Source organism: Diabrotica virgifera, chromosome 1 (assembly GCF_917563875.1).
Source record: "Diabrotica virgifera virgifera chromosome 1, PGI_DIABVI_V3a".
In the NCBI taxonomy this organism is placed as follows: domain Eukaryota; kingdom Metazoa; phylum Arthropoda; class Insecta; order Coleoptera; family Chrysomelidae; genus Diabrotica; species Diabrotica virgifera.
Window position 1 is genome coordinate 96,432,426 of NC_065443.1, and position 27,060 is coordinate 96,459,485.

At 34.1% G+C, this 27,060-nt stretch overlaps 2 protein-coding genes across 2 annotated transcripts in view; one reads left to right on the plus strand and one right to left on the minus strand.

The window, feature by feature from the left end:
* LOC114333938 (tRNA pseudouridine(38/39) synthase) overlaps nt 1–19,771 on the plus strand; it is a 58,748-nt gene extending 38,977 nt beyond the window's left edge. Inside the window, exons 4-7 of the mRNA XM_028283941.2 lie at nt 4,802–4,943; nt 5,593–5,740; nt 6,349–6,492; nt 19,535–19,771. Coding sequence (XP_028139742.2) covers nt 4,802–4,943; nt 5,593–5,740; nt 6,349–6,492; nt 19,535–19,754 — 654 coding nt within the window. The 3' untranslated portion in view covers nt 19,755–19,771. The remainder of the gene's footprint in view (nt 1–4,801; nt 4,944–5,592; nt 5,741–6,348; nt 6,493–19,534) is intronic.
* LOC114333936 (ATP-dependent DNA helicase DDX11) overlaps nt 19,490–27,060 on the minus strand; it is a 53,262-nt gene continuing 45,691 nt past the window's right edge. The window contains exon 12 of the mRNA XM_028283935.2: nt 19,490–19,825. Coding sequence (XP_028139736.1) covers nt 19,808–19,825 — 18 coding nt within the window. The 3' untranslated portion in view covers nt 19,490–19,807. The remainder of the gene's footprint in view (nt 19,826–27,060) is intronic.

The window sequence follows — 27,060 nt, forward strand, 5'->3', positions numbered from 1 at the left end:
CCAGGTAAATGTGTTGGACAACGATTGAATTTTGGATACTCGATTAGCAACGAAAACTTGTAATTTACTAGGATCCGTATGAATCCAACTTAGTGCTACCTGAGAATCAGACCACATGAAAATAGGAACATTGACTTGAATGGCTTCTGTTACGGTGTTTATTAGTTGTGCACCTAATAAACAAGCACAGAGTTCTAGTTTCGGAATAGTTACAAGTTTGATTGGTGCAACTTTAGTTTTTGAACACAAGAGATTAATGTGATATTGATTTGAATCATCGATGCTTCGAAGGTAAATGCACGCAGCATATGCAGCTTTTGATGCATCACAAAAACAATGAATATCAAGTAAAGTATTCGAGACAACTTTACGAGGAATAGATATCTGATTAAAAATATTAATATTATTTTGAAATTGTAACCAAGTCTGTTGCAAATCCAAAGGGATTGGAGTGTCCCACGAAATATGAAGAGTCCATAATTGCTGAATGAGCATTTTTGCAATAATAATAGACGGGCTTAACAGACCTAGAGGGTCATATATTTGCGCAATATTCGATAGAATATGTCTTTTAGTAAATGGTTCGTGACTACGTAATTTGTTTATGTTAAAGGTAAACGAATCAGAAGAATTTAGCCACTGGACACCTAATGTTTTACAACTATCGTGATCTCCCAAATTTAATACTGAATTTGAGACATCGGATTCTTGAAAATCTGTAATTACTTGCTGATCATTTGAAATCCATTTTCTCAGAATAAAATGAGCTGATTTGAGCATATTGTAAATAGATTTGCATCTTTCTTGTAGTTCGCTTAGATCATTAGATCCTGTTAATAAATCATCAACATACATATCATTTAAAATTGTGCTAGAAGCTAATGGAAACTTGTCTAAATTGTCTTCAGCTAATGTTCTGATACATTTAATTGCTAAATAAGGTGCTGATCTAGTGCCATATGTGACAGTATTCAGTTGATAAATAGAAAATTCTTCATTATTATTTTCACGCCAAAGAATTTGTTGTAAATATTTATGTTCTGGATGTATGAGTATCTGTCTGTACATTTTAGAAATATCTGCTGATACAACATATTTATAAATTCTGAATCTTAGCAAAATGTTTAAAATATCGTTTTGCACTTTAGGACCTACATATTGGAGGTCATTAAGAGAATATCCTGATGAGCTCTGGCAGCTTCCATCAAAGACAGTTCTAAGTTTTGTAGTTACACTAGACTCTTTTAATATACCATGATGTGGTAAAAAATAGGAATGTTCTGAATTAATAGAAATTTTACTCATATGACCTAGGTTTTCATATTCATGAATAAATTCAAAATAGAGTTGTTTAAAATAGGAATTGGAGAATTTTGATTCTAATGACTTAAATCTTTTAATAGCTGTTTGCTTTGAATCACCTAATAGACTAGAAGAATATTTTAATGGTAATTTTACCACGAATTGTCCATTCTCATTACGAGATGTGTCTTGTTTAAATAAAGATTCGTAAATGAGATCGTCTTGAGACAGAAATTCATTCTTGGTTTGAACATCCTCTAGTTCCCAAAACTTTTTTAATTGATCATCTTCAGGGATGTGTACTTCAACAAAATTGCATACATATTTATCTGAATTAATTGGAACTGTACCTGTTACAACCCAACCTAAATGAGTATTGATTAGTAATGGAAGATTTTTACCTAATGATATTTTATCTTGCAATATAAGATCCCAAAAAATGTGAGCGCCTAATAACAAGTCAATTTCTTTAGGACAATTGAATTCTGGATCTGCTAAATTAATATTGTGAGGTAATCGAATATTATTCATATCAATAGGATAAGCAGGTAATCTACTTGAAATAACGGGTACTACAAGACATGATATACTAGAATTGAAATCTGAAAATTGTGAAAATATTTTTAATGAACATTTTTTACTAATGTTAGATGAACGCTGACTAATACCAGTAATTGAACAGTTTGTATCAGTTAATTGTAGTTTTAATTTATTGCAAAAGCGTTCGGTGATTAAATTCATTTGTGCACCGCAATCAAGTAATGCTCGGCACTTATGAAACTTACCATCTTGGTCTTTAATATTACACATAACTGTAGCTAATAAAACTTGACTCTCATTTTTTGCAAAATTTATACTTATTTGCTGTTCTACACCATCATTTCTATGATCAAAAGTACTAGGTGAACTTACTTGATGATTAGTGTCACGAATTGAAACTTCTGCATAATCTTTATGAAGCAACGTGTTATGTTTGTGAGTCTTACAAACAGGACATGGACCAAATTTACAATTTCTCTTATCATGACCACTTAATAAACAATTTTCGCATAATTTAAGTTTTCTAACTTCCCGAAACCTCTCTTCGACTGATAACGCTTTAAAGGTGGGACATTTATAAATTGAATGTTCCTTTCTACAAAAATGACATCGGTTTTTAACCGCAAAGTGCACTAGATTGTTAGATCTGTTATGATACTTATTTGAACTTGAAGACTGTGATTTAGCCGTTTGAGATTCATCCAAACTTTGTAGTATGTCCGTCTTATTTTTTAAAAAATTGATAAAATGTTCTAAAGTAGGCAAATCGTTTGCAACCTTAGTTTCTTTCCATTCGCGTATAGTATTTTTCTGGAACTTGTTGATTAAGATATGTATCATAAATGAATCATATAACTTTTCTTTTGGTACGTCTATACCTTCCAAGGAAGTTAAATGTTTGGATATCTCGTCTAACATATTTCGAAAACTAGCATAATTATAATTATCTTTTTGCATCATGGTTAAATTTAGTAATGATTTAAAGTGGCTGTCTATTAAAAACTGTTTTTTATCGAACCTATCGCATAATAAATCCCAGGCTTTCTGAAATGGTTGATCTACGCTCTCTAAACCTTCAATACAACTGGCTGCGTACCCTTGCAAAGAAGCCTTCAAGAAATGAAACTTCTGCCCATCACTAAGGGATGCATTATTCGCAATGGTCGCATTGAAGCTATTTTTGAAACTAACCCAAAATTGAAACTCCCCAGAGAACGTTTGCAATTTTATTCTCGGTAATAGGACATTTTGCAGGGGATCACTCACTGCTTTAAATTCACTAGATTGACCTAATTGACCGTATTGTACGTTATTACTGTTTACCGCTACCGGTCTTAAAATGGTTTTTAAATATGCTTGTGCCGCATAAAATCGATTTTCAAACTCCTCTCTTTCTGAATAGTGCTCCGGTAATTGACCCTCAGAACATTTCTTTTCTATCTCTGTTTGAACTATATCAAAATCATTTAATAAGTTTATATGATTATCATATCTAAATTGAACATCTTGAATATCAAAGTCACCCTTGTCTTTTGTTTTAGTAATGAATTTCTCTAGCAAAGTTAACTTTTGTTTATTTGTTCCACGAAGTCTAACTAAATCTTTTAAATCGTCTACTACTCCTACTTCATTTGAGGTCGCCATCTTAGTAAATAAAATTGATAAAATCGACAAATGGGTACTTATAATTTAACTATGGATTATTATTGAAATTAAATATGAAAACACATATATAATTGTACACAAATATCGCAAACAGAAGGTAATATCATTTAACTAGATTGATATTGATAGAATTGCATAAAATCGTTTATAATTATTGTCAAATAAACCAACGAATTATAAAATGATCGGTTAAGAATGAAATATATAAAAATGGAAGGATCTGACCTTTATTTGCAGTGGTCCTGATGAATAGCTGTCGCTTGTCGCGTACCTTGCTGTACGTACTTCTCTTTCGCTGAATTGGGCCACTGGAAATGACACTAGAACTTGGAACTATTAACTTGGTTAGCGTCTACTAGTTTTTGGCGCTAATATTGCCTCATGCCGGCTAATAGATAATAAATTCGGCTCTTTTGACCAAAATGTTTGGAATTTACTCGTTTCCTGTCGCTGATAATCGAAATAAACACTAGTGGACTGTATGATACTTGTAATTAATTGAAAGAGGTACAAATTACACAAAATACACTTCTTGGTTCGCGTATTCGTCTGTAGTCTGTTTTCTTGTCTTGTCTTAACTCTTAACAACATTAGTTCCCGAATTCTAGTTTTTAGGTGTCACTGAGGCGCGCGCGGTGTTGCCACCGTTGCCATTTTTTATAAAGGTTAAAAGTCCTAACAGCAACCTTTATTTGAAAATTCTCATCACATAACCAAAATACTCCACTTTTCTCTTCTTGATGCCTTCTATAATATCAGTAGTCTTGCTGAGACGTTCTAGTATTATTGTGGAGTTTCGAATCTTCTTCACCCAAGATACTTTTAAAAAATTCTTCTATAGAACCACATTTCGAAAGCCTGCAGGCTATTTAGGTAAGTAGATCGATTTTATTCACAGTCCAAGACTCGACACCATACAGTAAGACCGAGAACACGTACTTTGAAGAAGGAATTCTGTTTTATGTTTCATTCCGTTCAGTTATCAACAGGACACAAAACCCACTACTTATTTTCAATCGTAATTATCTCTTTCTTAAAAAAAGGCGGCACCAGGCGAAGTCTCAAGGAGGGGGCAATTGACTCCATTGACCACCCCTTAGATCCGCGCCTGATTGAAATGCATGTTGAAGGTGGAAGCGCACCAGTGTGGACTCAGCTAATTATTAATCTCGAGATTTATTTGAGAATTATTGTATTACATTTTTATTTCTCTCGATCAATATCAATTCATTTGATTGTTCTGCTTTAATTCATGTTTAGATCCTTCTTTATATTGTGTGGTGTTTACTTTTAGAGAATGAAAATAGCAACAGAAAAATTGATTGGGTCACACGACTTCAGAAATTTTTGTAAAATGGATGTAGGTAATGGTGTTGTAGAATTTATAAGAAATATTGAAGATATTAATATTGAATCAATTAGTCAAAATGAGAGTGGTAAGTAAAATTTAGTATTAGAGATAAACCAATAGTCAAGGCGAGATCTGTTTTGAATTGGACATTTTCTATAGGAGTCTACTTTTTTGCTGGAATCACTTCAGGATGTACCTTGTATCACGAATCACAATATGCACCAGTCACAAACCTTGTGCTTAAGAAAAGTCAAGTAACAATGTATTTTAAATGGGATTTACTTTTTCGCACTGTTTTTGGCACACTTTCATATAATCAAATATCCTTAACTTTTGCGTTCTCATGGTGATGACCTAATGAGCAATACAACAAAAGTTTTGACAGTTTTGTGGTTTGAAAGAAGTTAGAATTTTTAAATGTTGTCAAAGTTCTAAAAATTGTAGAATAGAAATGAATTCCAGTGACGAAGAATTACAGTTTTTTTATTTGTTTGTCGTAGATAAAATATTGTATGAAACTGTGCGTGAAGTACTTTTTGCGAACTTACGCGATGTATAGCACTCGCTCCGCTGTCGCTCGTGATCTAAACATCGCGTGCGTTCGCAAAAAGCATACTTCACGAACTGTTTCATAAATAACTATTTTGTCTCCCCTAAAAAAACACTTTTGAGTTCGGACACTGTTTCTCCGGATGAGCGATGTATAATGTAAAATATATTTTCTATAATTTTAGATTACGATATGTACGTCATTACTTTAAAAGGAAAAGCATTTCTGTGGCATCAAATTCGATGTATCATGGGCGTATTGTTTTTAATTGGACAAGGAAATGAAGTACCTGAGGTCATTGATGAATTGCTGAATGTTGCAAAAAATCCCAGGTATGATATGGTCATTGACATTAGACTATGTAAAAGTATTTTGACTACGAATGAATGTGTATCCAATTTGTATGAAGGAAAATATCCAATTCCGTTGTTGAGTAGTGTATATCAAAGAGTAGATATATAGAGTGTATGTTAATTTATTGCCCCTTCGTGGGTTTTAGCCCACTCGACAACATGGTTCCACTCTTCTCTGTCTTGAGCAACCTCCATCCAATTCTCCACGCCCATAGCTTTCAGGTCTGCTGCTATACTATCTCGCCACCGGATTCGAGGGCGTCCGCGTGGTCCTCTTCCATTTGAGACTTCCTCCCATACCAACCTTACTGTTCTTTGGTCAAAATGTCTTCTGAGGTGTCCTGCCCATTGGAGTCTTCTGGACTTTATTTCTTTTATTATGTTGGTGTCTGGGTAAAGTTCAAATTATTGAATGCTGATTCATTTTTGAGTCGTTCAAGTATACAATCGGATTGTGCCTTCTATTTCTTTGTTCAATATTTGTTCCATATTAAATGGTTCTTATTGAAAATGGTAGGTATGCCAACCAAAAAATCTAACTTTAATGTATTTACTGTAACTGCTGTTATATATTATTTATTTTGCAGAAAACCAGCATATTCAATGGCCAGTGAAATTCCCTTAAATTTATTTTACTGCGAGTATGATGATTTAGACTGGAATTATGATCAAGAAGCGCTGACTCAAGTGATAGAAAAATTAAATAATCAGTGGACCTTTCAAGCTGTAAAGTAAGATTTTTTTTATTTAGCTTATTGCCTCGACAACTAAGGGCTATTGGCATAGTACAGTGGATTTTCCAATCACGTATGGGGCTTCTCAGAGGTTTTTTCAGTGCGTCACAGTTTTTCGATTTCTTTCTAATGCATTAATTTGAAGTGACAAAAAAAGGTACGTCCGTGATTAATAGTTATTTATGTACCAAGTCAGTAAAGTGACTCTTTATGGAACGAGACTGATATTATGAACAGAGCGAGCGAGGCGAATAACAGACGAGTTCGATAAAGAATCTTTACTGACGTGGTGCATACAAAATTTTATCGCCAACAATTTGATATTGGTTTTAACACTTACTTACAATTTACAATTTAAAAACTTTTTAAATTTTAGAACGTCATAATAATTTCATGACAGTGATCATGATACTATAAATAACAAGATAATATATTGCACATCCGGAAGTCGTGACGTAACTGGAGACCGGCAAGTTCTTAATGGTTCGTAATCATTCGTAATGTCCGATTACTTTGAATTGTTCGCGGTTGTATTTTATATTTTATCTTTGACAGTTATTTTGACTGGAATCTCGACACTAAATTCTTTTCGAATACATTGAAGTTTAATGTTATTTTGCTAATTGAATAATTTCATCACATAATGCATACAAATCCCATTTAACTTTAACAAGAATTCAAATTCAACTTCCGGTCTCCAGTTACGTAATTAATGCGCGAACTCGGACGTATTTGGGCTACGGGAAAATACTATCTCTTTATTTATAGTATCATGACAGTGATGACAGATAACTTTTGCAAGATGGCCGCTTTCGATTTTTAATCGATAGTTATCGATATTAAATAATTACTAAATCGGTAAAGTTTTAATTGATTTTATATCAATATACTTACAAAATACTACAGAATTTTCCTTTTTGACATAAATTTAATTGATAATATCGCCAATTGTGTACAATATTTTTAATAATTAAAGTAAATAAATTTTAAATTCACTTGAATACTCGGGTTAATTTGATTAATCGCGGCAGGTAAAGTAAAATTCTTGTTTCAGTACAATAAAGTGTTACTTTACTGCCGCAAATGAGTACAGTAATGAATGACTTTAGTGACGGTTGGCGATAAACTCATTTATAACATTCATTCTAGTTGTTGATATAATAAAAAAATATATTATGTATTATTATCAATGGTACACGACAATTAGACCGAAAGCAGTGGATCGAACTCATTAGACCGAAAAGCACTTTACCGAAACCTCACTAGACCGAACAGCATTAGACCGAAATGGTAAATAAATTTAAAAAGTTTGCAGTAAATTATGCCAAGATTTTGTATATCTGTCTTTTTGTTTATTGTATTTTTTTTTTGTATTAATTTATATATAGACTGTGTAAATTGTTACTCTGTACAGTCTGATATGAAATAATTTTCATCCGTTAAACAAATTAGTGAAGGTAAAAATAAATTAAGGGTAGAGTGACGTTAACACCATTTTAACTGTTTATAATAACCATCCAAATAACATTTAGTTGTAATTACATTAGTCTATCTCTTTTACAAGTAAAAAGATCTGCTTTTCGGTCTAGTGAGGTTTCGGTAAAGTGCTCTTCGGTCTACTGCTTTCGGTCTAATGATTTCGGTCTCTTTACAGTAAACCATTATCAATACGACTATAATTTGTATAATTTACACGACTATACAAATTAAAGAACATACCTTTCTATAAATGCAATAAACACGATTGATTTGTTTTTACACAAAATTGCAAATAAAAGGGTTGTACTGGAGATATATAAAAGGGTTAAAACAGGAGATTCCTCAGGTAATTTTAAGACATTTTAACCCAATTCATCTAGTCCGAAAATGATTTCTAAGGGAGCTAGAGCTCTTTGAAGATGGCGTCTTGTAATTAGTTTTTCTTAAATACCTCCAGAACGCTTCTAATTAGAAAAACTACGATTGGTACGCATATTTACCGTCCAGAGATAAATCGATTCCATCCATTGCAAATTTGTAGTATCCGTCATAGGCATCCGTTTTGGGTAGGGCAACGGTTATTTTATCGTATAACTTTCTTGTCTTTAACTTTTAAGCATTTTTGATACTGGATTATGAAATTGTGAGGTATTCTAGTACTAAAAGGTACCCTTGATTTAAGTCGGTAGGACACACCGTTTTCTAGAAAAATCGATTTAAAAATTTTTCGTTTTCTGAAAAAAAAAAAAATTGAAAAATAATGATATTTTACCAACTTCAAGCAAGAGTAACTTTTAGTACTAGATTACCTCATAATTTAATAATCTAGGATCAAAAATGTTTTAAAATTAAAGACAAAAAAAGTTATGCGATAAAATAACCGTTAACATACTCAAAACAGACGCGTATGACCGTTACTAGAAATTCGCAATTAATGAAATCGATTCATCTCTGGAATATAAATAAACGTACCAGTAGAAATTCAAAAAACGAAATATTTTCAAATCGATTTTTGTAGAAAACGGTGTGTCCTACCGACTTAAATCAAGAGTACCTTTTAGTACTAGAATACCTCACAATTTATTAATCCAGGGTCAAAAATGCTTAAAAGTTAAAGACATAAAAGTTATGCGGTAAAATAACTGTTGCCCTACCCAAAACGGACGCTTATGACCGTTACCATAAATTCGCAATAGATTGAATCGATTTATCTCTAAAAGATAAATATGCGTACCAATTTTCGTTTTTCTAAATAGAAGCGTTCTGGAGGTATTTAAGAAAATTTTTTCGTTTTTCTAAATAGAAGCGTTCTGGAGGTATTTAAGAAAAATTTTTTCGAAAAATGGCGAAAAAGACGCCATTTTTTTGCTCCCTTAGGAAGCATTTTCGGACTAGATCAATCGGGTTAAAATGTCTTAAAATTATCTGAGGAATCTTCTTTTTTTTTATTTATTTATTTATTGCTTATTTACAATCTACTTCAATACAGTAATAAGTAAATATAATGTATGTTGTTGGCTTGTGGCAGGTGTCGTCCATTGACGACTCTCTGGAATTTACCTAGCAGCTAGGTCTTCTGGCCAAAGTCTTTTCAGACGTCTGTCAACCAGTGGGGGGTTGAATAATTCATCTATGAGATGGTTTGGATGGTCTGCGCTGCGATTCATGTACCTTCTGGAGTGGTCAGCAATCACATCATTGATGAAGGGGATGTTGAGGTCTGCATGAAGGGTTTGGTTTGACACATACCATGGGGCTTTAGCTAACATACGAATAGTTTTTGACTGGAATGTCTGTAGTATTTTGGTGTTGGATGGTTTGCTACAGCCCCACAGCTCGATTCCGTATGTCCACACTGGTTTGAGTATTGTTTTATAGATGGTCAGTTTGTTTTCTAATGAAAGTTGCGATCTTCTGTTGATTAGCCAGCTCATATTTTTAACTTTTAGGTCGAGGTGTCGTCGTTTGGCTGCAATATGTGATTTCCAAGTAAGTTTTTCGTCTAGATGAAGGCCCAGGTACTTTACTTCTGTTTTTATTGGTATAGGTGAATTATTTAGGTGTAGTTGTGGACATCTAATTCTTCGATTTGTGAAATTTACTTGACAAGACTTGTTTGTGTTGACGTTTATTTTCCAGCATTTAAGCCAGTCTTCTAGTTCATTGAGATGATTTTGCAATTTGTTAAATGCTAATATTTCGTTGATGTCTGATGCTAGTATACCAGTGTCATCCGCAAATGTTGCCATTAGCGTATTTTCGCTAATAGGAATATCAGCAGTGAAGATTTGGTAAAGGAATGGGCCAAGTACACTGCCTTGAGGTACTCCGGATTTTATTTGGTGGTAGTTGGATAGAGTACCTTCGTATTTAACTTGGAAGTATCTGTCGGACAAGTATGATTTAAGGAGGAGGTAGATTTGGTCAGTTAGCTGAGTTTTTATTTTAAAGAGAAGACCCTCGTGCCACACTCTATCAAATGCTTGCTGTATATCGAGAAATGCTGATAGACATATTTGTTTCCCTTCTAGGCTCTCTTTTATTTTGTTGACTAATCTATGGCACTGTTGTATGGTTGAGTGATTTGAGCGAAAACCAAACTGATGATCTGGGATAAGGTTTTCTATAGGTATTATTGTTTCTATTCTGTTAAGGATTAACCTTTCGAATACTTTTGATAAAGTCGGAAGGAGACTTATTGGTCTGTACGAACTGGCTTCAGTTAGAGGTTTACCAGGTTTAGGTATCATTATAATTTGTGCATACTTCCATTGCACTGGAAAATAACATAGTCTCAGGAGGCTATTAAAAATAATGGTTATTAAGACGACACCTTTTCTTGGGAGTTTTTTTAAGATTTCGCCAGTTATGAGGTCAAATCCTGGAGCTTTATGAGGGTTAAGCAGGTTGATTTCGTTACGGACTTCATTTGGTGAGAAGTATTTTAGTGGTAATGATAGCTGACAGGGTGCATTGAGGAAGTCTCTAATTTTCTCGTCGTTAATATCGTTGGCCTCTGGGGTGGAGAAGACGGTTGATAGATGTTCTGCAAATCTGTTGGATTTTTCTATATCTGATCGAGCCCAGGCTCCATCATTTTTTCTAATTGGTGATTTCATTACTACCGGCTTTTTGAATTTCTTTGTGGCTTTCCAAAGAGAGTTGTCGTCAAGAGAAAGGTTTGTGACATATCTTTCAAAGGATTCGTTTTTGGCTGTTTGGATAGCGGAATGAAGTCTGTGTGTGAGTCTGTTAAGATTTGTTTTATCTATCGCGTTTCTTGTTCTTTGCCATTTGTGACGGGCTCTTCTTCTCTCTTCTACTAGTGTTCTAATATGGAGGGGTATACTATACCTTTCATCGATGGTTTTTTCCTTTACAGGAGTAGCTTTCCAAGCGGCCTGTTGTATTTGTTCCGTTAAATATTTTACAGCTTCTTCAATATCGTTTTTGTGCTTGAGTCGAATGTCAAGAGATATTTTATCATTTATTTCTTCTTTGAATTGAACCCAATTCGTGTTACTGGAACATAGCCTTGGTGCAGGAGTTTTCCAAATTATATTGGTACTTAAGGTAATCAAGATGGGACTGTGGTCCGAATGGAGATCAAAACTGGGGGTGATGTCGCTGTGTATTTCAGGTATTCCCTTAGTTATAGCAAAGTCTAACAGATCAGGAATTTTGTTGTTATCAGTGGGCCAGTATGTGGGGGTACCAGTTGTTAGGTATTTCAGGTTATTATCTTGTATGATCTTTAATAGATTTCTGCCTTTTGGAGATATCAGTCTTGCTCCCCAGGTTGTATGTTTTGCATTCCACTCCCCTGCCACTAGGAAATGTGAGCCAAGTTGTTCAAAAAACTCTCTGTATTCCTCCAGATTGATGGTGTGGCGTGGTGGGCTGTAGATAGAAGCTATTGTTAGTGGAAAGGTGAGCGCATGTACTTTTATGATAGTACTCTGAATTTTGTTGGTGATATATGGAGCAAGTTCGTAGTGTTTTATAGCTGTACGAATTATTACAACTGAACCAGCATGGGCTGTTCCATCTGGATGGTTTGCGTAATAGACAGAGTAGTGTGGAATTTTTATAAAAGACCTCTCAGTTGTGTGACTCTCGGATATAAGTAGGATGTCTATTTTGTTTAATTTTAGAAATAGTATAATTTCTTGCACATGGTTTGTTAGACCATTTGCGTTCCACTCTGCTATTCTAAGTGAGTTAGCCATTACGACGTTCTATTTATCACTGTTGTAAGCATGCTTAGTATCATGCTGTTTTGGTTTATCAATTGTGCAAACATATTTTTAAATTCGTTGAGGAACTCTGTAAGTTTATTTGAAAGGTCTGAATTATTGTTGTTGTCTTGTGAAGAAGTATTAGTTGCTGCAACTTGAGCATATGTTACATGTGATTGGTGTATGTGGTGAGCATTAGTGTTATTATTATTTAGGCTTGCAACTCTAGGTATAGGAATGCTGCTTGTTATATTTTTGTTTTTCGAATTGACTAGGTCTTTATATATAGCACATCCTTTATAGTTTGCTGGATGATTGCCATTACATAAGGCACATGTTGCTGGTGTGTCGCGTGCTTTTTTGCAGGTTTTTGTGTCATGTGATCCTCCGCATTTAACACAGGCGAATGGCCTTAGGCAGTAACTTTTTGAATGCCCGTATTTTTGACACCTTGTGCATTGAACTATTGTATTTTTTATTCTAGGTGGTTCTACTGTTATTATGCAGTTTCGTAGGGCTTGTAGGTTAAATATGTTTTTGTTGTTTTCGTTTGGCTCTATATCGACAAAGAATAAGGGCAATGGTTCTTTGGTAACTCTATGTCTAACATTAATTATGTTGCGAACTTTAAAACCCTTATTATTTAATTCATGCGAGATATCTGCTGTGGGTATTGAATGGTGTAATCCTCTTATGACAACTCTATAGGCCCTCTCTTGTTTCGGTTGGTAAGTGTGATGTACAATGTTTTCTTTTCTAAGGTGCTGTATGAGTGTCCTGTAGGTGTCTGAGTTTGTAGGGTTAATTTTTACTGTATTATTTGAAATGGTTTTGGTGTAATAGGTTTCTGCCGCAGTTGCAGTTGAAAGGTTTGCTATCATAGCACTATAGTCAGTAACTCCATAAATATAGATTGGTGGCGGTGAGGGATCTTTTTTGGTGATATTTGTGTTTTGTGTATTTGATAAATTGTCTGTTTGTTCATCTAGATTTTCTTTTGAGAGGGAATCAAATTTGTTTTGTGTTTGGATTTGGTTGGACTTTTCTGAAGTTGTTTGTCTTTTCATCCTTTTTCTCTTATTGGCAACTTCTTGCCAAGGATGTTTATTTTGGTTTTCTGTTTCGTTAAGTTCTATGTCGCTATCGCTATCTGTGTAGTTATTGGTGTTTTGTGTTGATGAGAGTGAGCATTGAGGGTTTGTGGATAATGTTGTGTATTGTGACTGAATAGGGTTTTGAGTGTTTTGAATATTTTGTGCAGTTGATTGACTAGGAAATTGTACTTGGTTTGGTATAGCTATTTGGGTTGGAATAGGTATTTGGTTTGAGCATGACATTTGATTTGTTATCTGGTTAGATGGTGTTTGATTAAAATACAAAAATGGTACTTACGGTTTTACTGCTGTTTGGTTTGACTGGTTCTGGTTATTTATTGTTGGGACATCCTGTATAGTATTCATTTGTTGATAAATTGGTTGGCCATTATTATCAAATCCTAATAAGTTCCCCGAAGGGAACATATTTCTTTTGTTTGTTTCACTAATCACTTGGTTTTTGTTACTTTTCACTTTAACAATTTTTTGATGCTGATAAGATAATTACTAGTTAATTAGGTAGTTTTACGATAAGGAAGTTCTCTAGCGCTTTTAATGACGGTACATGTTCACGCTTCGAGAATCAGATTGCTACTCGAGGAATCTTCTGTCTTCGTTTGTCGGTAGAGTTTCTGGAGACCCTGTTTAATATGTAATAGGTAAATCATTTTTTTCTATTATAGCGCCATCTATCAACAGCTAGAATAAATGTTATAAATGTGTACCTATAATCAGGGAGGGCGCCGTCCAAAACATATAACGACTCTACCTTATCGACAATAAGTCTACGAGAAGTGCAGGGTAAATTGAAGATGGAATTACAAAAAACAATATGTATGTCTTTGTATTCATTTTATAATTATCAAAAAATTACGGGATCTGGATTTCAATGCATATATTTTTTTTATTATTTTCGTCTCAAAGTTGCGCGTGAAGTTAGGCATTATCGATTTTGGGGGCGACCCAATCACGGACGTGCCTTTTTTTCTGTCACTTGTGACTGTGACGCACTGAAAAAAGCCTCTGAGAAGCACCATACCTAGTGTAATGTGTAGTGTGCGTGTTGAATAAATGTCTTGGTATCTACTTAATAGAGTCGACCTCATTGTCTTTACAAAGGGAAGTTAATTGTATCCGAACGCCTACGGTCCTTTCGGTGAGTACCGATCCCACAAGGATAGAAACTACTTTCAAAATCAATGGGAAATCCCAATAGGCCAAATTTTTTGCGATACTCGCCGACATGACGACTGATATTGCCAAATATGGAGCAAATCTCGCTGTTCTTGCGATATGTTGATTTCACAGATGTTAAACAACATAAAGTTAACGAGATGTTCTTACAGTATATTCCAACTGTTGACGTGACAGGGTGTGGCCTTGCCAAGGTTACGATGGGGCTGCAGCTAGAGTGGGTATTTGCACGGTGCCGAAGCGTATATTCGTCAAAAATGCCCTCTTGCTTTTTATGTACATTGTAGTGCACACTCTCTCAACGTTGCTATTGCCGACTCATGTTCACAAGCAGATATGCGAAATTGCTTTGGGATCGTGAAGTCTGTTGGTTCCTACTTTAGACGTTCGGAACAACGCACTGCCGTTCTGAAAAAAAAATTAGGGATCTGTTGTCGGCTGATCATCAAAAAAATCTACTGGTGATGTGTGAAACACAGTGGGTTCACAAGCATGAAGCGGTTATAAGATTCAAGGAAATTTATCCAGCGATTGTGCAGGCTCTCGAAGAACTCCAATGTGGCCACAATACAGAAACATCCCAACAGGCCGTCCAAATGCTTAACACACTTCGAATTTTGTTATGTGCCTAGTGATTCTTCAAAAAGTCATGAATAGTCGCTATCAAAGCAACTGCAGGCAATTAATAGAGACCTCATAACAGCATTCAGCTAAGTGGATAATGTTATTAACGCTTTGCAACTTTTGAGACAGAAAACTGACGAAGAGTACCTTCATCTCTATGAAGGAGCAAAGGTATTGCTCGAAGAAAATGGTGGTATATTACTTATTCCACGTACCTATCGTCGGAAGGCAGTTGAATAGTTCTAGCACTCCTGCGTCGGATATATCTACATATTACAAAATAAATTGATTCATCCCATTTCTTGACCATACAATGCAACATTTAATTGAGAGGTTTACAAAACACCGTAAATAGTTTCGGCAGTATCTGGTGTGTTACCGTTAAATTTTGCTGTTGGTTGTGAAATTGAAAACACATTTTGTATATATATATATATATATATATATATATATATATATATATATATATATTCAACAATGCTGCCCTAAAAAAGTGTACCTGTCTGAAAAGCAGAACTTGAAGTGTGGAAAGCAGCTATAACTTCCACCTCCTCTACTCCCAAGTCAGCTTTAGAATGCTTAGATAAGTGTGACCAAAAACTATATCTAAATGTTTATATATTGTTGCAAATATTGGCTACCATACCTGTTTCTACTGCTACCCCAGAAAAGACCTTTTCAAGCTTAAAAAGACTTAAATATTACTTGCGGAACACAACAGATGAAAACAGACTGAACGGCTTGGCTCTCATGAACATTCACTATGGCATAGAAATTGATCCGAATGAAGTAGTGGATACATTTAAAAAAAAACAGAAAATTATTTCTGTAATGCTTACCTAATATAACAGTACTTTATTCTCGCTAATTTCGCCCAGGAGCTTTTTTATTGATATATTTTTTACATCATCTTTCAAATTTCTCTTATGGATATTAGGGTTATTTTATATAGTTTTATTTTTTTGAACCCCCCTGAAACTAAAACCTGGCTACGCCTGTGGGTGTTTGTTTCCATATTCCAGCGGCTTCTTTTATTTTTTATGTAGTTTGAAAGTATCATGCCTTTGTTCCAACTCTTCAATTTAGCGAGGTTTCTTTAGCTTGGTGGATCTTTATTCTGATGTTCTTGTATATTTGCATTGTTCCATTTTTACCTCTGTATTTTCTTCTTTCGTCCATATTGTTTCAAATTTCTTTTAATATCATCCATGGTTTGTTATTTTTTCGTGTCTCTTGTTTAAGATTCTGTTACTCTTGTCAGTGTTTTTTCTGTTTCATCTGTCAACTGTACTGGTATTTTGCTCAAAAGTGTCTATGTATTTCTTCCCTTATTTTATTGCCAGTGGATTCTTCTTTCAAGTTTATCTGGGTTAATAACTGTTATTTTCTTATTTCTTTTTGTTCTTTTTAATTCTGTTCTTTTTGTTGCTAGAAGAATATTGTGGTCGGTGGTGATGTCAGCTGTCAATCAGATGTCCTGTTATTATCTTACCATTCTTTATACAGTTTCTCCCTTCGTTTGTTTTTCTCATCTTTTAAGTACGTGATCTTTCTTGCCCTCTCCAATATTTAATTCCTAATCTTTATATAGATTATATTTTTTAACAGATTTCAAAGTTTAAACATTATACATATAATAGGGAACTTGCACATTTTTTTTATTAGATAATAATGTTCAGTTTTGTTTAAAAATGAGATTTCCAAAATTTCACGCTTCAAAAACTCATAATAACTTAGAAATACATATTTAAAGTCTTCTGGACTTTCTATTATGGTTATATTTCGCTGTGTCTAGGTACACGATAACGTGTACGCAAATAAAAAAGTTAGGTAGACGCGAATTAGACTTCATCAAGCCAGTGACGTTATTATTTAGCTTGCGCAGTTACTATATATTTTGGTACATGCTATTTTGATATGTTTAGTGTTTGTTTGATAGAAACATATTTGTTAAGGGAAGGGAAGCAGAACTATTCAGATGTTTCAAACTTAATTGTAATAAATCAATGTATATATAAAAGTATATATTTAGGTTAGCAAAATAATTATATGTATTTAGTTTACATGACATGTAGGTACAAAATATTGTTAAAATAATTTTTATACGTAAGTGAATTATTATAATTAACTATTCTAAATGCAAAATAAGCCACAATTTAACTAAAAAAAATAGTTTATTAACGTTTAGACGTCCAAACCGGATGTCATTGTCAAAATACAAAAATTAGTCAGATTAAATAAATTATTAGAAAAAATTTTTTACTAAGCGACAACATTTTTGTTTAATTTAATAATATTTTGTATTTTGACAACGACATCCGGTTTAGAACATAAAATCAATTTTTTAGTTAAATTGTGGCTTAGTTCTCATTTAGAATAGTTGATTACAAAAATGCCACAAGGATAATAGCTTCAGAACAAGTTAATTATTATTGTGAAAGCTTTAGGTCTTCCTTTTGTTTTAATCTTGTAATACTATTTCATTTATAACTAAAAAAAATATATATTAATTTATAGTCTCTTAGCTTTTTCGTACTGTTTTAAAATGTTCTTAAACCCATTAAAAGAACTAAATAATTCAGAAGCTTGGATGAGTAAGGGCGAACTGCAAAAACGATGTTTCGGGAAAACTGAGTTAAAGTTTACAAACACGTTAGAATAGTAAGGGCGAACCAGTGATGCTACTAGATTATGCGGTTTATCGTCGCATTTCCACTATAGCGTGCGGTCTACCGAGGGATACGGTGTACAATGTGTATTATTACCATGCCGACAAAAAATCTTTACAAAGTGAATAAAACGTGTAAATCTTAAGAATTATTATTTTAATTTTATGGCTTTTTCCCAACTAAAATAGTAAATTGATATAATAAAGTATTAACTTGTAAAATTACTATAATAATCCTTCTTATTTATGCCTTATATTCCCTTTGTAAAGATGGTTTTTGTGGGTGTCACGTTCTATCAGTACATGGGCTCATCACTACAATCTTTTCTCAGAAACGTTAAACAGAATAATAAAAGGCGCCTTTGTAAGCGGAAAGTTTATCGTCAAGTACTAATAAAAATTACAATATACAATAAACTTTATGCAAATTTAATTTCTCTACTATTATGCAAATTACACCCTAATCTTTTCCTACGGTATGGAAATCCTTCAGGTAGATCTTAAAAACTTAAGAGGATTTTGCAAGATTTTTATGAAATAAAAAAAGAAGTTTAATACTTTTTATTCTATAAAAATAAACATCTCTAGTGTTTTTAATAAAATTCACAAATAAAGCTTCAATTGAATTCAATTTGATTTTCATCGTCTACGGTTGCTTTGTTTTATGTACCTCACTGTATCTCACTATCACCAATTAAAGCTACTAAGTAAGCTACAAAATCACAGAAACACCGGCGCGTTAACAGAGAAGAAGGGGCGAACCTTGAACGGAAACGCAACGAAAGCTTGTGGGTTCGCCCTTACTCTTCTAGACGATTATGCAGTTCAGTTTCTGACATGAATGGATTGGTATATTATTTCTTACGAAATTTTAGGAGTACGAAGGGCGAAAAATGCTGTTATAATAAACAGACGCATTCTTTAAAAGTATGTGAGGAAAATGAGAGTATTTTTGAAATGACCATTTTTCAGGTTCGCCCTTACTCCTCCAAGCTCCTGAATTGTCCACACTCCGTAGGTAATTTAAAGACAAACACTAAACAAATAAAAAATAAGAAATCACTGACACTCTAACTTTTTTATTTGCGTACACGTTAGCGTATACCTAGACACAACCTTATATTTAGGTATATTCTTCTTCTCCTTCTTTAGTTTATTGGCCTCCACCTACAACTTGGGTATTTGGCAAGCTCATCGTCGTGGAATAAGTCAAAAATATTTATATTCTAATGACATTTATCGTATATCATTGTAATAATATATACCAGTTTGTTAAAATTGTAGTTTTATACTGTTTTTGAAGGAAAGGAACGAAGGTTTACTATTGAAAATAAAACCATTTTGTAAAAGTACAAATTTTCTATGAATAGGTCTAACGATCAAAAACACTTGTAACGTCACATAAATGTATTTTCTACTGACGTTTATAACGTCTAATTTAAAATTCTGTTTACTTTATTGGAAAAATGTAAATGTAAAACCAAGTGACGTCACGATGCGTTTTGGACCACCTGTTTTAATTTGAATTTTTAATCGTCTTTAGGGGCCAAACGAAAGACAAACAAAACTTTTTTATCTTTGATACATGTTTTAAATTATGTTCTGTTGTGATTTATAACATTTTTTTCGAATTTAAAAATTTATGCAAGTTCCCTATTCTTAGATAGTTGAGTGTAGGTAAATATTATGACGACAACTTCTAAATAAAAATAAATTTATTAATATAAAATACTACATTTTAGGAGTGAACTTATAAAAGGAATGGTGACATCATTGATTAGTCTAAACAGAAAGAACGATGAAGAAGATTCAACGTACAAATGTCTGAGCGAACATTTGGTCCAGGGTGTACGTTGTAAAAAGTATCAACCTTTACTAGAACGGCAATCATGTCATAGTTTAGAGCATAAAATTGAACATTTTACAAAAAGGCGAAAATTACAAATAGAAAATAAGAAATAAAGTATTTTTTATCGAGATCGTCTTATTTGCTTTCGACTGCCTATATCCATATCCTACTTATCTTCAAAAAACTAAAAAAAGAAAAACATAAAATTAACAAAACAAAATCATAAACTTTCAACACATATTTATTATAGGTGCGATAAAATGATTTGTAAAATATAGGAACGACAACATAAATTTCCTCCAAAATACTGTTACACTTCTTTTAAAAATCAATTCATTCAAACTCCAACGGAAATTATAATACTTTTAACTTTTACAAAACTGATAACTGTAAACTGCAACAATTGAATTACAACTATTCCTAAAATGCGAAATGAATTTCGACTCAATTCAAGCTTTCTGCTTAACCCAGGTATAACATACCAAAAGGCACCGCCAGGAAAACATTCCACTTTGCGGTTCAGAGAGCCCATATGAAACGAGTCTTTGTACTCTATGCAGAGTATGGCATTAACAAAATAAGAAAATCTACGGTTTCGTTTTGATTAAAATCTGTCTTCCTCCATCCCCCGATAGTACTATTTCTAGGTCTACCTGTTGTCACGGAGGCTCTAAGGAAGACAGATTTTTACTATTCCGACCGTAGATTGTCGATATAAATTAAAATAATTTATATCGCAGTATGGATAGAACGCCCTCTAACGGGGAATAAGCGAAATGAATTTCGACTCAATTCAAGCTTTCTGCTTAAACCAGGTATAACATACCAAAAGGCACCGCCAGGAAAACATTCCACTTTGCGGTTCAGAGAGCCCATATGAAACGAGTCTTTGTACTCCATGCAGAGTATGGCATTAACAAAATAAGAAAATCTACGGTTTCGTTTTGATTAAAATCTGTCTTCCTCCATCCCCCGATAGCACTATTTCTAGGTCTACCTGTTGTCACGGAGGCTCTAAGGAAGACAGATTTTTTACCATTCCGACCGTAGATTGTCGATATAAATTAAAATAATTTATATCGCAGTATGGATAGAACGCCCTCTAACGGGGAATAAGTGAAATGAATTTCGACTCAATTCAAGCTTTCTGCTTAACCCAGGTATAACATACCAAAAGGCACCGCCAGGAAAAGTTTTAAAGGCACCGCCAGTTTTAATCAAAACGAAACCGTAGATTTTCTTATTTTGTTAATGCCATACTCTGCATAGAGTACAAAGACTCGTTTCATATGAGCTCTCTGAACCGCAAAGTGGAATGTTTTCCTGGCGGTGCCTTTTGGTATGTTATACCTGGGTTAAGCAGAAAGCTTGAATTGAGTCGAAATTCATTTCGCTTATTCCCCGTTAGAGGGCGTTCTATCCATACTGCGATATAAATTATTTTAATTTATATCGACAATATACGGTCGGAATGGTAAAAATCTGTCTTCCTTAGAGCCTCCTTGACAACAGGTAGACCTAGAAATAGTGCTATCGGGGAATGGAGGAAGACAGATTTTAATCAAAACGAAAACCGTAGATTTTCTTATTTTGTTAATGCCATACTCTGCATAGAGTACAAAGACTCGTTTCATATGGGCTCTCTGAACCGCAAAGTGGAATGTTTTCCTGGCGGTGCCTTTTGGTATGTTATACCTGGGTTAAGCAGAAAGCTTGAATTTAGTCGAAATTCATTTCGCTTATTCCCCGTTAGAGGGCGTTCTATCCATACTGCGATATAAATTATTTTAATTTATATCGACAATCTACGGTCGGAATGGTAAAAATCTGTCTTCCTTTAGAGCCTCCTTGACAACAGGTAGACCTAGAAATAGTGCTATCGGGGGATGGAGGAAGACATATTTTAGTCAAAACGAAACCGTAGATTTTCTTATTTTATTCCTAAAATGTCAAACACATACAGTGCGCTGGAATAAGTGTTACCACCCCTTATTAACTTATTTATTTTTAGCACATAAGACATAAGGGAAAAGCTCGGACAGGTCGATTTTTAAATTAATCATAGTATATTATAGCATTAATGTTTCGAACTTTACGCGATCCCTCTTCAGGTGACAGACATAACTTTGACTTTTTTAAATGGAAAAGTACATCATATGACACCTCACTTAAAAGCTTTTGAAATGCTGGTTACAAAAATGTATAATACTTTACTTCTGTTTGAGAGCGTAGGCGCAAAATTTCGGTCTAATTTTTTTAAACGCATTTATTTTTTTCGAATTCTGAGAAAAATAAAAAGTATTTTTGAAAAATTTAAACGCAAAATGAAAGATTCGATTATATTACGGAGGGCTGAAAGTCACTTAGTCTAAACAAAAAGTTTCTTTTGAATGATATATTTGAAATTAAAAATCAGACTAAATTTTCTTTTTTTTTTCGCCCCTGTGACTTATTAAAATAAACATTATAGAAGTTCTTAGGGATTTTCGACTCTTGATAATACTGTAATATTTCATTCTGTTTAAATTTTTCAAAAATACTTTTTATTTTTCTCAGAATTCGAAAAAAATAAATGCGTTTAAAAAAAATTAGACCGAAATTTTGCGCCTACGCTCTCAAATAGGAGTAAAGTATTATACATTTTTGTAACCAGCATTTCAAAACCTTTCACATTTAAAAAAATCAAAGTTATGCCTGTCACCTGAAGAGGGATCGCGTAAAGTTCGAAACATTGATTCTAAAATATACTATGATTATTTTAAAAATCGACCTGTCCGAGCATTTTGCTTATGTGCTAAAAATAAATAAGTTAATAAGGGGGGTAACACTTATTCCAGCGCACTGTATGTTTATATAGATTTTCTGACGTTCTAGACGTCACCAGACATTTCTGGGTTATTTCATGACATCTAGAACATTCTCGTACGTGACTACTTCTTCTTTCACGTCAAGGGACTTTTTCTATGTAGGATCAATCTACGGAACTGTCATAACACTGCTCCCTCCTTTATAGTTATTCGCCTCGAATAACTGGTCTATCAGGGTCTGGTTGAAGCCAACAGGGTGGATCAGTTCCATGATTATGGGGTCAATCTCTCGATATGAACTACCTTGGGTTTACTTCTAGCTGAAACTGAATGTGGTAGACTAGATCGTTTATTTTCTTCAAGACGGTGTACGGGGGCCTTCCCAGTTTCGTTGAAGTCTCGGACTAGGCCCTCTGTTACGTGTGGGATTGTATAACCATCATACCGGGCCACCTCGTTCGAAAGTTGTCCCAGTAGCATGTACAGGGCTATTCACTATATTTTGACCCCCCCGTAAACTGCTTTATTTACATAATTAGAAAATAATATAAAATACAAAAGTTATTCGAGTTTTAAATTATGATTTTTTGACATATATATCATACTAGTGACGTCATTGATCTGGGCGTGATGAGTGATGATGTAATCGACTATTTTTTAAATGAGAATAGGGGTCGTTTGTTAGCTCATTTGAAAGGTTATTCAATTTTCTATTCAGTTATATAAACATTAAGATAATTCATACATAATAAATGGTATACATTTTTATTTCATTAAGATAATTATTTATAAAGGCTGTCCAAAAAAAATTTTGAATTAAATTAATTGACACAAAAAGAAGAATGTATGTAATTTATTTAATTCAAAATATCTTCTACGGCTGTTAGAAAACAGAAATAAAAGTTTATTGCACAAATAAACATTGCTTTTTGCTTAAATTCAATGTTCAAACTGCCAAGAGGCATATGGATGGCAGCTTGAACATTGAATTTAATTGAAAAGTAATGTTTGTTCAATAAACATTTATTTTTGTTTTCTGACAGCAGTAGAATGTATTTTGAATTAAATAAATTACATATATTCTTCTTTTTGTGTCAATTAATTTGATTAAAAAATGTTTTAATTACATTCTTTACCCTCTATAAATAATTATATTAATGTTTATATTACTGAATAGAGAATTGAATAATCTTTCAAATGAGCTAGCACACGACCCCTATTCTCATTAAAAATCTCATCACGCACAGATGGATGACGTCACTAGTATGTAAAAAGTATATGTCAAAAAATCATAATTTAAAACTCGAAGAACTTTTGTATTTTACATTTTTTTCTAATTCTGTAAATAAAGCAGTTTACAGGGGGGGTCAAAATTTACTGAATAACCCTATACATCGAGCCTGGACTTGGCTTTATCACTTTGGAGCTTCAAATTTTTACGAGCAAATTCGTGGACTTTTTCCAATTTTTCCCTTAAGTTTTCTATGTACGTCAGGGATGAAGGTTCTTCTTCGCAGGGGTCAATCTTCCGAAAATAAGATCTTGAGGAAGCTTCAATTCTTTTCCGGTGATCATCATCGATGGAGAATAACCGGTTGCTTCATGTTCGGAAATTCTGTAGGCTAACAGGAATAGAGGAAACATTGAAAGATATTAACAAATAGCTCTACTATGTCTTCCCATCATTCCGTCTGATTGTGGATGGAGAGGCGTAGTGCGAGTTTTCTTAATATCCAAGATTTTCATTAATTCTTGCCGTAATTCGGATTCAAAATTTCGTCCTTGATCAGAATGCAACTCTAAAGGAACTCCATGTCTTGATACGAATTGTGTTATGAATGCTTCTGCTACTGGAGTCGCTTCTTGATTAGGAAGGGGTACAATTTCAGGTCATTTTGAAAAATAATCCATTGCAGCCACTAAATCCTCTCTCTGGAAAGATATTGTGCCATTTTACCACGACTTCTTGTTCTAGGGCCTTTTCTACCGTTACATAAGTCGCATTTCTTACACCAATCTTCTATTCTCGGCGACAATTAATCCAGTAAAATCTGTCTTGAACTCTGGTCAGTGTTCTTTTGACTCCAAAAAGGCTGCTATGAAGTTCTTGCAACAGACTTTTAATGTGTGATTTTGGCAGTACCACTTGTCGAACTGTACGTACGCAGTACGCCTTTATAGTTCCACTGTATTTGCTTATTTCCTGCCAAAGGGGTCTTACTCAATTTTTAAGCCATTCTAGTATGATTTTTTAAGTTATTATCTTCTTTTGACTCTTTTTAAGATGTAAAGACTGAAATAGTATCTTTTTAAGATGCTCCAAAGAAATTTGGTCATCATCTTATTTCTGTGTAACTGTGGTTACCTAGAGACTTACTTCTTCGATTAAGTTTTCTTTTTCTTCAAGTCTTTTGCAGTACTGACATTGTCGTTCCAAACAGGGTCGCCTAGAAAGCATATCGGCATTGTTATGGAGACGCCCTTTTCGATGTACTACGTCGAAATTATACTGTTGGAGTCTCTATCCACCGAGCCACTTGTCTTTCTGGCTTTTTAAAATTCATTAACCACTGCAAAGCGCTACGATCAGTTCTGATTATAAAATTTCTGTTATAAAGGAAGGTATGAAAGTGTTCTAGGGCTTTTATAATAGCTAGGAGCTCTTTTCTGGTGACGCAATCATTCTTTTCTGCCTTTCCTATTGTTTTACTAAAATATGCAATAACTTTTTCTTCACCTTCCTGTTCTTGTGATAATATGGTGAAATTACCATGCTGAGATGCATCACAATTAAACAGAAATTTTCCATCTTTTCCGTACACCGTCTTGAAAAAAAATAAAGAATCCAGTCTACCGTATCCAGTTTTCAGCTGGAAGTAAACCAAAGGTAGTTCATATCGAGAGATTAGCCCATATCATGGAACTGATCCACCTTGTTGGCTTCAACTCAACCAGACCCTGATTCCCTGATAGACCAGTTATTCGAGGCGAATAACTATAAAGGAGAGAGCAGTGTTATGACAGTTCCGTAAATTGATCCTACATAGAAAAAGTCCCTTGGCGGGAAAGAAGAAGTAGTTATGTACGAGAATGTTCTAGATCAGTGGTTTCCAACCTTTTTTCCATGATCGCCCCCTTGGACAGGTTTCACCAGTTGTGAACACTATAATCGCCCCCTTCCCCAATTAAATTGAAACAAAAAATTAATCAGTATAATATTTATTTATTTTAACATTTAGTAAAATGATACATGGTAAGTCATCATTCAATCTTCGCTTGTCCACTTCTGGACATAGATCTCTCTCATAATTTTCCCTCTATTTCGATCTTGTGCCTCTTGCATCTTTCCACGTGTTGGTGGACATGGTTAGTAATAATTGTTAGTTTCTCCATTGGGCCTGGTGATACTCACATAATTTCTTTGTCTGGCTCAATGTTGGTTAATAGCTATGTACCTCAAATCCCCTCCAAGGTGGAGGCAATATGTTTGAAGATCCTCAGAATAATCGCATGATGATTTCTGGGGAATTTAGTCAGACCTCTTCTCTGTATATTTTCTTCAAAAATAGATAGTTTGTCAATGAATGCTCCGACTACTCCCTTCGCTTTGGCCATATTTATGTACTTCCCTTGTAATTGCAGATTCGTTTCATTTAATTTTTCAAAAATATCTGATAATTAAGCGATGCCATGTGCTAATTAAGCGCTAATTAAGTGCTGTACCCAGTGTAGGGTCAGTAGTAATAAGAAATTCGATAACAGTATCCATGAGACTGAAGAACCCCCGTAAGCAATTACCTTTAGAAAGCCAGCGGACTTCTGTATGCAGTAGCAATGTATTAAATATATCATCATTTTCTTCACAGAGTGTACGAAATATTCCATCATTCGTTGGTTTTGCTTTAATTTTATTTACCGCATCTATGACAAGACCAGTATTTACATATGAAGCACAGACATGGACGTTCACAAAGGCAAATATGGAAAAGACGGCCAATATTCAAAGGGGCATGGAAAGACAGATGCTGACAAAAATAAAAATACATAGATCAAAAATAAAACCAAAGTGAAAGACATAAACAAACATGCAGCTACTCTCTAGCATGACACAACAGCAGACAAAAAGACGGAAGATGGAATGAAGCGATAATCCACTGGAGACCTTGGAATTGTAAAAGAGGAAAGGGCAGACCACAGATGAGATGGTCGGATGACCTAAAAAGATACGCTGGTACCAGATGGACAGGATTAGCACTGAACCGAGAAGAGTGGGAAAATAAGGGGGAGGCCTACGGTCAACTTTGGACAAATGAAGAGCAAAAGATAGATAGATGACAAGTCGACCACAATTTCGGCCGTACGCTTTTTGTTAGAGTCAGATCGGCAGAGTCGGTACCTACTCTCATCATTCTTATCCCACTTCTATCTCTTTCTCTTTTGTGCGGATGTTCGCCCAATACGAAAGCTCGATAAAAGGAAAATGCAGAATTAATTATAATGTATTACTTACCTATACGCTCTGAGATTCGCTGGTGTCGCTCCTAGCGGATTAGTAATGCAACTTTCACCGGTAATTTTTAAATTTATTATTTAATTGTTATCGCTTAATATT